Raw genomic sequence first — 10,563 nt, forward strand, 5'->3', positions numbered from 1 at the left:
CTGCTGGTGTTAAATTTTAATAAGATTCAAGTTTGCAGCTATGCTTGTCAAACTTAATGTTAAATAGTTAAAATTTAGTGCTCCAATGATTAATAATAATAATAATGATGGTAATAAAAGCAATAATGTCTAGAAATGATAAAAAAATAAGAGAAAAGGGGAAAATGGCATAAGAATTAATAAAGTATTTAAAGGCCAAACATAGTCAATGTGGGCTTTTGCCTATGTTAGTTCACAGTCTCCACGCCAGATAAATAAGATTCAGCTCCTGGATGTTTTTCCAGGTATTTGGACAACAAGTCAGCAGAGTTTCCAATACCCAAACCTGTTAACCAGTATTAAACTGAATTAGCAGTCTACTATCAATATAGGAGTCGACTGTGGAAGGAAGCCAGAAAAGAGCAGAAGCAGAAAACAAAGTGATGATAATAAAAGAGCAGGGTTTAGGGAATAATCTTAGTTGCATGTTTTGGTGCTCTCTCATACTTCATCTGAACAGAACAAACATAACAAATGTTATTATACATCAGGCCATAAGACCTTGAATTAGAGACATATCCTCATATATTATATCAGTGGAGAGGTAAATTTTATGAGACACCATCAAAATAACACTCAACAATGGAAAAAGCATTAAAATAAGTTATAAGAAATATGTAAAATAAAGAAATCAAATCAATAAATGATTAATGTAATAAATGATAAACATAAATAAATTAAAGATATGATACAAATAAATGGATGACTAAATGAACAACTAAGATTTATAAATGATCATATAACCATAACTAAAATTATCAATGCAAAACAAATAATAAAAACAAAAAACAAAACCTATTATAATGAAGAATTTATTTCATTTAAAGCACACGCTGGTTATTACAAATTTCAGATTAAAATAAATGTTTAATGACTTAGATAAATTGTATTATGCTATATATATATATATATATATATATATATATATATATATATATATATATATATATATATATATATAATTTTTATTATAATATATAATTATAATAATATTATAATAAAAGTGATATATATATATATGAAAAATATTTTAAAAGCAATGATTATTAATAATAGTCATAAATAAAAATAATAATATCCCAGGAAAGAAGCAAGAAAATAAGAGAATGGGGAACAAAATTCACGTAAAAATTAATATATGAACTGTTTAAGGCCAAATATAATCAATGTGTAAACATGTTTAATGATTTAGTAACATTGTATTATATATTTATAAAACAATATACACATATATAATTTTTACATGTAAAATAATATTTGAGAAAAGTAAGATTTAAACTGCCAGAAAAGTTATAAATGTAATATAATAATATTTTGACAAATATTGTCATAAAAATAATATTCTAAAATGTGACTTAAAATAATAATAATAATAAATAAATAAATAAACATTTTCATGATAAGTTATGTGATGTTAACAGATATCATCTACCCAAATTTTAGGATCAAGATCAGTACCGTCCTATGATATTACAGAGATTGTTGTGATAACACTTCCAAAATGTCTTCAAAGCTGCATGTCAACTGAGCATATAAAGAAAAGATTTATGCATTTTAAATTGTAAACAAAGCAGCCTTCAGAAACTTCTAGTAAAGTGTGCTGACGCTGACTGAAGCTGAAATGAGAAGGACGCAGGACACAGCAAGAATGGATACTCCTCATATATGCAGACATACTTCAGAAGAGAATGTCTTGCACACACACGTTGGTTTTTGTGATTTATGAGGACTCTTATTGGTGTAGTGTATTTTATACTGTAAAAAACGCTTAGTATATAACCTTACCCCTAAACCTAACCCTATTAGCTAAACTGTGGCACATTTTAATTTTGAAAAGACCCATTAAGTATGATTTTTAACTATTTTAAATTGAAAAAATACATAGATCAAACCCATGTCATTATGCAAATGTGTCCTCACAAAACCACATTAACTAGCACACACATATACACAGTTTGAAATATGTGAACCAAAATAAACATTGTAAATTTCGATTTCACTGTTTGTGTGTATGTGTAGAGTAAGGAGGTTTGCCGGCGTCTTTTCCGGACAGCATCAGAGAAACATCAGCAGCTCTACAGGATGGCCATGACCGGAGGAGGGATAGACAGACACCTTTTCTGCCTCTACATCGTCTCTAAATACCTGGGAGAAGAGTCGCCCTTCCTTAAAGAGGTGTGGGAGTCTGGGAACGGCTCTTGCTCAACATAGAAGCTGCAGCTAGAGCAGATTACCCAGATCTGATTCCTTGTAAATGAACTGGCATGGGCGTGAGAACTGGAAGGATGATTGACAAAAGATGTTAGGAATGTGCAGCGAATGTGCAACACGTTTTTTTTTAAATCGTTTTTATGATAATTATTTTGGATGTATTTAATGTAAGTGGAATAATGCTTTAATCTGATATTTTTTAAAATCTAATATCTTTTAATTTAATAATTGAATCCAATCATTCTGAAACTGAAGATCAAATTACTTAAATTTCCATCAAATGTAAATAAATCAAATAATCTATAAGTAGTTTAATTTAATAATCTAATTAATTATTTATTATTTTTAATCATTTTAAATATTTTTAACATTTTAATAATTAAAATGTATAAATATTTGAATAATTTAATAACTAATTTTTAATTTAAAGTAAAAAAAATCTTAAAAGTAAATAATAATAATGTTAATAATTTACTTTTTGTTGATAAATCATGATAATATTTGATTGAATTTTGATATAAAGCATGTTTTCTATAACACTGTTTTAAAATATTTGCACATTTAAAGAATTTGTCAAAAAAAATTTCAGAAAAAATAAAATCATATAAATAGTGTTTTGATATAAAAAGTAAAATAAAAAAAGACTTTTTTAAAAATAAAAATAGACTTTCTTTGTCAGGTTTAATCATATGATTATGTACATTTATTAATATATATGTATTTAAAATGTAAGTTTTATTTATGATCATTCTTTTTAATGTAGTCCATATATAGTTAATCAAAGGGAATAATGCTTTTAAAAATATTAGATTAAACAATTTAATAAGATTTACATCTAATATTTTAATCAAATCTTTCTGATTCTGAAGATCAAATTACTTTTAGATTATTAAGGTTGATTACATTTTATTGAAATCTAATATTTTAATTTCAATGGTCATTAATAATCATTAATATTTCTATAAATAATTTAATAATTAAAGTTGATAAATACTTTAATAACTTACTAAATTTACATTAATTTTAAGAGAAAATTAGTTTAGAAATAAAATTGTAACTATCAATAAATCATGATAATACTTTATTTTATTTTGATATAATACATATTTTTTTCTATAACATGGTTTAAAAATATTTCCATTTAAAAAAAATGTCAAAATAAAATTTCCAGAAAAAAATGATTATCATACAAAAAGTTGCTTTATAATAAAAAAAATTCTAAACAGATTTTTTTTGTCAAATTTAATCATGTAGTTATATATTAATATTATATGCATTTAAAATGTATTTATGATAATATTTTTTTATGTAGTGCACATATTTCATCTAAGTGGAACAATGATTTAAGTTTTGTTTAATTTTTATGTCTAATATCTTTTAATCTAATATTTTAATCTAATATTTCTGATTCTGAAGGTCAAATTACTTTTAGATTATTTACTTTAATTACATTTTAAAGAAATCTAATCATTTAATTATTTTTATAATCATTTTTAAAAACATTTATAATCATTGATCATTTTTTATAAATAATTTAATAAATAAATTAAATAAATAGTTGGATAATTTACTAAAATATAATTTAAAGTACAAATATTAATTAAGTTAAGAAAAAAAATATTTTGTGTGTCAAAAAAATCATGTTAATACTTTTTTTCTGACATAATACATGTTTTTTTCTATAACACAGTTTAAAAATATTTCCCTATTTTACAAAAATGTACAAATTAAATGTTAAAAAATTTTAATCATAAAAAGAGTGCTTCGGTACAAAAATACATTTTATTATTATTATCATAATTATTATTTTAATTATAATATAGACTTGCTTTGTCAGATTGAATCATGTGACTATACATTTATGTATATTATATGTGTTTGAAATGTATAATGCTTTTAATTTTATTTGTGATTTTATTATTAAAATAATTTTTTTTCAAGATACTTTTATTTTTATAAATTTATATCATTTTTGTGTTTTCTCCAGGTGCTTTCAGATACGTGGCGTCTGTCCACCAGTCAGACACCTCTCCAGCAGGTGGAGCTGTTTGACTTTGTGAATCACCCAGACTACACCACCTGTGGAGGAGGATTTGGGCCGGTCAGAATTATTCATACACACTCACAATTCAAGTTTATTTGCATAGTTCTTTCACAATAATCACTGTTTCAAAGTAACTTTACAAAAGTTGTGCATTAATGTATTACTATCAAAATCTGAAAAGTTAAGCTTATTTACTTTGAAAACATCACCTATAAAAACCTTTAAATGTTGACATTTCTGTGTGCATGTTCATCTATTTTCACCTTAATGCTTTTATTAGGTTGCTGATGACGGTTATGGTGTGTCCTACATCATCATCGGAGAAAACATGATCAACTTTCATATTTCCTGCAAACACTCCTGCCCTCAGACTGTAAGTAGATTTATATTTATAAATTACACAAACAAAGACACATACAGGGATATTTTCTTCATTTACAATGTCTAATAGGCTTCATCAGGAGGTCAATAATTTTGGACATTTATTACACTACCTGACAAAAGTCTTGTCGTTGATCGCAGTTGTAAGAGCAACAAATAATAACTTGAACAAGACATTTGTGCTGCCCATTACATTACAAACCACAGGAGAGGGCAAATTCTTCAGCAGGATGGCGCTCCTTCTCATACTTCAGCCTCCACATCAAAGCTCCTGAAAGCAAAGAAAGTCAAGGTGCTCCAGGATTGTCCAGCCCAATCACCAAACATGAACATTATTGAGCAACATTATTGGGTAAGATGAAGGAGGCGTTGAAGATGCAGTTCATCAAAATTCTTTGGATTCGAGTCCTGCAGGAACGCTTTCTTTGCTATTCCAGATGACTTCAACTGCATAGAAGCTGCTGACTATGCAAGATTTTGAAATGCATGTCACGACCATGCGCTCTATATATAGTACATTATAAATAAAGCGACAGGACTCACATTTGTTATTATTTTCTGCAAGTCATCTGACCTTATGTCACCATTTATTCAGTGCTACAACCTAACACCTGACATTTAATACCTGAATTTTTTTTAAGTTTAAATATTTCAAATTTATAAAAAAAATTAAAATAAATTATATATATATATATATATATATATATATATATATATATATATATATATACACACACACACACACACACACACACACACACACACACACACACACACACACACACACACACACCTACACGAGTTAGAATTATTGACTGACTAGTAGTTTATTACATTGGAATAAAGACTTATGTAGTCTCTAGAAAACAGAGTTAATTGCGCCCTCTAGCGGCGATGTGTGTAGATCAAGTTATCCATTATTATGTTTAGAGGTATTTAGAGTTTTCTATGCGGGTGGCCAGGTGGCTCAGTGGTTTGCACTGGTTCGAGTCCCGGCCGGGTCAGTTGCCATTTCTTTGTGGAGTTTGCATGTTCTCCCTGTGTTGGCATGGGTTTCCTCCGGGTGCTCTAGTTTGCCCCACAGTCCAAATACATGCGCTATAGAGGAAATGATAACTAAACTGACCATTTTGTGTGTGTGTGTGTGTGTGTGTGTGTGTGTGTGTATGGTTGTTTCCCAGTAATGAGTTGCAGCTGGAAGGGTATCCGCTGCATAAAACTTATGCTGAATAGTTGGCGGTTCATACCGCTGTGGCGATCACTGATAAATAAGGCACTAAGCTGAAGGAAAATGAATGTATTATTTTGCTTGCATTGCTACACCAGAAATTGACTTCTGCAATATGCTGATGAGCAACACATGATACACTCATCCATATCCTCTCTTTTCTTTTTCTCACTGTATTTCAGGACGCTCACAAGTTTGGCGCTTACATCAAGAAGGCTCTGGTGGATCTTCTGGAGCTGATGTCTCCAGACAAGCAGGAGGTGTCCAAAACTGAGCAGAACCACTCCAAAAACAGCAAAAAGCAGCTGTAGAGGTAGAGCAGGTCGCCCATGACCGTCTCGAGAAGAAGACATGAGGGCGTGTAGAGATATATAGGAAGAAGCGTGAGTGAATGAGTGTGCGTTTGTTTGCCTGAATGCATTCGTTCATTCATTCCATGCTTGTAAAAATCGATGCCATGAAGCCATGAATTATGTAGACAATGGTGGAAGCTGCTTCGTCTAAAGCTGTGTTTAGTAGAAACGTATAATAGAGGATTAAATGCGAGAGCTAGTTTGATAGTGTGGGGACCACTTACGTTCAGTTAGGTATTATAAATTTGGTCCTTACCTTTAAATGTAATGAAGAATCAAATTTATTAGAGCACATTAACTCCAGGCTGATGGGAGTTGATGTAAACTGTCTAACCACTTGAGTTCATAGCATAGTTCACCTGAAAATGATATTTACTCACTGTTCACTCACTTTACTCACTGTTTACTCAGCTTTGAGGGGTATCAGGGATTATTTTTGTCTGTTGAACACACACACACACACACACACACACACACACAAGATATTTATAAGAATGTTGCCGAATTGGAAGCCATTGACTTCAGTAGTAGGAAAACACATAATATGAAAGTGAATGGCTTCAGCATTCTTTAAAGTATCTTCTTTCGTGTTCAACAGAAAAAAAGTCTATTGGGATTAAGTAAACAGTGAATAAATGTTCATTTTGGGTGAAGTATTTCTGTAATATTTATCGTTTTATAGGTTGAGTTAAAGGGGTAGTTCACCAAAAAAAATGTAAATGGAGTCATTTTTACTCTTTAGTGTTGTGTTGATCTAATATTGTCTTTTTTGGAGCACAAATGTTGAAGTTGAATGCTTAATTATTACTGAATGGTCACTTGAGGAGTCAGTTTTATACTTCAAATGTTTTGGAGGTGTATGATTGGTGTAAAACACTTAACTTAAATGCTTTATTAAACAAAAACCCTGACTTTGATTATTATTATTATTATTTATTTATTTTTTTTAAAGGGGTAGTTTACATAAAAATTAAAATGATTTACTCATTCTTCACTTGGACCAAACAAATTTAAGTTGTTTTTTCCTCTTAGACACAAAAGAAGATATTTTCAAGAATGTTGTTAGTCGTTGACGTCTGTAGTATTGTTTTCATATGCACTGTAAACAAAAATATATTGCTGCCTCAAATTTTTTTGTTGAATCAAGTGAACTTTTCTAGTCATCTCAGTTTACATAAGTCAAACTGACTAAAAATATTAAGTTAAACCTTGTATAACAAAAACTATTTAGTTAAAACCTGATTAACTGATTAAAATTAGTTAAAGCAACATAAAAATATTTGTTGTCTTGACTTTGTAATTTTTTTAAGAGGGGAAGTTAATGGTTACAGGCGTCAACATTTTTCAAACTATCTTCTTTTGTGTTAAATTTTTTTTGTTGTCAATTTTGAAAATATCCCCTGAATGCCATATAAAGAAATCAAAATAAAGACACTAAATACTATTTTTCTTTTAAGGGTAAGTTTGTTTATTGCGATGACAACTTAACATTCCAGAGACATTCAGATCAGGGAAGATGCTACACAGATACTTTTGTAATGTTTTATTATTCTCGTTTTGTTTTTTTATATTTAAATCATGCACTTGTGTTGTGTCCTCTGGGTGAGAGTGAACTACAGCACTTATAAAATTATTCAGTCTGCACAGAAACCAACAATCAAAGTCAGGATTCTTGTTAATAATGCATTAAATGTCCATTTGTTTTACACCAGCTCTTTTTATATAAAACATAAAATATATGCTTCATGTTTTATTATACCATTCTGTGAAACAAGTTTATTACTGTTTTCTAAAGTGCTATTTATCACTTTAATATGAGCAAACATGAGTAAAATATTCTGCATTAAAACACCAGGGTGAATAAATAATCTCAGATTTCATTTTTGGTGGAATTATCCCTTTTAAATGGGATAGTTCACCCAGAAATTAACATTTACTCAGTATTTACTGGCCCTCAAGTGGTTTTAAACCTTTGTTGTTATAATTTTTTCTATTGAACAAAAAAGAAGAAGTTTTGAAGAATGTTATGAACCGGTAACCATTGACTTGTATAATAGGAAAAACAAATACAATGGAAGTCAGTGGTTACAGGTTTCCAACATGTTTTAAAATATCTTATTTTGTGTTCAACAGAAGAAAGAAACTTAAATTATTGAAGATATTTTCAAAAATGTTATAAACTGGTAACCATTGACTTGTATAATAGAAAAAAAATGCAATGCAAGTCAATGGTTACTGGTTTTGAACATTTCTTTAAAATATCTTCATTTGTGTTCAACAGAAGAAAGGAACTCAAACTGATAAAGATATTTTGATAAATGTTGTAAACCGGTAACCATTTACTTCTATAGTAGGAAAAACATACAACGGATGTCAGTGGTTACAGGTTTTCAAGATTCTTTAAAATATCTTCTTTTGTGTTCATCAGAAGAAAGAAACTCAAACTGATGAAGATATTTTGAAGAATGTTATAAACTGGTAACCATTGACTTATATAATAGGAAAAAAAACAAATTCAATGGAAGTCAATGGTTACAGGTTTCAAACATTTCTTTAAAATATCTTCTTTTGTGTATGACAGAAGAAAGGAACTCAAACTGTTAAAAATATTTTGATAAATGTTTTAAACCGGTAACCATTTATTTCCATATTAGGAAAAACATACAATGGAAGTCAGTGGTTACAGGTTTTCAAGATTCTTTAAAATATCTTCTTTTGTGTTCATCAGAAGAAAGAAACTCAAACTGATGAAGATATTTTGAAGAATGTTATAAACTGGTAACCATTGACTTATATAATAGGAAAAAAAAACAAATTCAATGGAAGTCAATGGTTACAGGTTTCAAACATTTCTTTAAAATATCTTCTTTTGTGTATGACAGAAGAAAGGAACTCAAACTGTTAAAAATATTTTGATAAATGTTTTAAACCGGTAACCATTTATTTCCATATTAGGAAAAACATACAATGGAAGTCAGTGGTTACAGGTTTCCAACAGTCTTCAAAATATCTTCAACAGAAGTTAAGAGTGAGTAAATATTGACAGAATTAAACTTTTTTGGTGAACTGTCCCTTTAAATAGCTTCATTCCAAGTATGTTTGTGTGAGATGACAGAAAAGCATCACCTCTGTACCCTCTGATGAAGGCACTTTTACAACACAGCAAATAACATCTGAATACAAAACCACAAGCTCCCTGTGAGACTCTGAAGAACAGAATCATGGACTAAAATCCAGAATCGTTTACTTGAATCCCAGAGCAGAAATACAGCTCATAGTTTTAGTGACTAATGACTCAGAATATTACATGTGACTGCAGTTTTATCATGATTGATGGTGTCAAACTCGCTATTAGTTTTAACTGTTAATTTAAAAGTACTTTGCTTTTGTTTGTTTTACACTAGGTCAAGTTAATATAGGAATTATTAACTATTTACAATGTATTTAGCAAGCTTGAGAATGTCTAATAGGTCGAAATAAAAATGCAATCCCCAAGAGGTCATTTATTCCACATTATTGATGATGTCTCGGGTGTCTTGAATGCACACTTTCATTTAAAACAGGCCAGTTGTTTTGCGTATTCATGCCTAAATAAATCAACATCTCTTAGTCCTTTTTCATTTTAAATCATGTTATTATGTTATATGGAAATTAGGAAGATGTGTTAAAGCTAAAGTTCACCCAAAAAAGGACCACAAATGTAAAAATCCTTTCAGGTTCAGCAAAAATGAACAGCATATTTGAACTTTCCCTTTAAATGTGGTCTGGATTATTATGCATTTAATATTTACAAGCCCTGAAGAAACATTATGTTGTGATTTTAAAGTAGTTTGTGGGGAATATTTAATTAAATTTAATCAAATTAAATTATTAAAATACATTTTATTTAATTTATTATTCCCCAAACACTACTTTAAGTCTCAACTTTAATTGACATTGAATTTAATTAAATGAAATAAAATAAAATAATTAAGATACTCAAACTGATGAATAGTTTGAAAAATTTGATGAGCTGGTAACCATTTACTTGTATAATTGGAAAAACAAATATAATGGAAGGCAATGGTTACACAAAATTAATTAAGATTGAATTTTATTAAATCAAATAATTAAATTTCATCAAATGACAATTAAATTCAATCAAATTAAACAAAAGAATTAAATTCAATCTAAGTAAATTAAATTAAGTAAATTTAGAAATTAATTAATTAATTGAAATAAATTAAATGAAAAGCTAAAAGTATACAGCTATAAATCATGATTGATCGCACTTGTTGAAATTTAGGTTAAATAATTTAAATTGAAGT

At 28.8% G+C, this 10,563-nt stretch overlaps 1 protein-coding gene across 4 annotated transcripts in view; it reads left to right on the plus strand.

The window, feature by feature from the left end:
* LOC100333227 (carnitine O-palmitoyltransferase 1, liver isoform) overlaps positions 1–9,751 on the plus strand; it is a 46,511-nt gene extending 36,760 nt beyond the window's left edge. The window contains exons 16-20 of one of the 4 annotated variants that reach the window (XR_015525313.1): positions 2,059–2,214; positions 4,238–4,351; positions 4,575–4,667; positions 6,086–8,794; positions 9,096–9,751. Coding sequence is in view for 1 of the 4 variants with exons in the window: in XM_087310105.1 (XP_087166231.1) it covers positions 2,059–2,214; positions 4,238–4,351; positions 4,575–4,667; positions 6,086–6,214 (492 nt within the window). In the remaining 3 variants the exon portion in view is untranslated. Of the gene's footprint in view, positions 1–2,058; positions 2,215–4,237; positions 4,352–4,574; positions 4,668–6,085 lie in introns of all 4 variants that reach the window. The other 3 variants (XR_015525314.1, XR_015525312.1, XM_087310105.1) reach the window with 3 other exon arrangements.
* The last annotated feature ends 812 nt before the right edge of the window (positions 9,752–10,563 follow it).

This window comes from Danio rerio, chromosome 24 (assembly GCF_052040795.2).
Source record: "Danio rerio strain M-AB ecotype USA chromosome 24, GRCz13ab, whole genome shotgun sequence".
In the NCBI taxonomy this organism is placed as follows: Eukaryota; Metazoa; Chordata; class Actinopteri; order Cypriniformes; family Danionidae; genus Danio; species Danio rerio.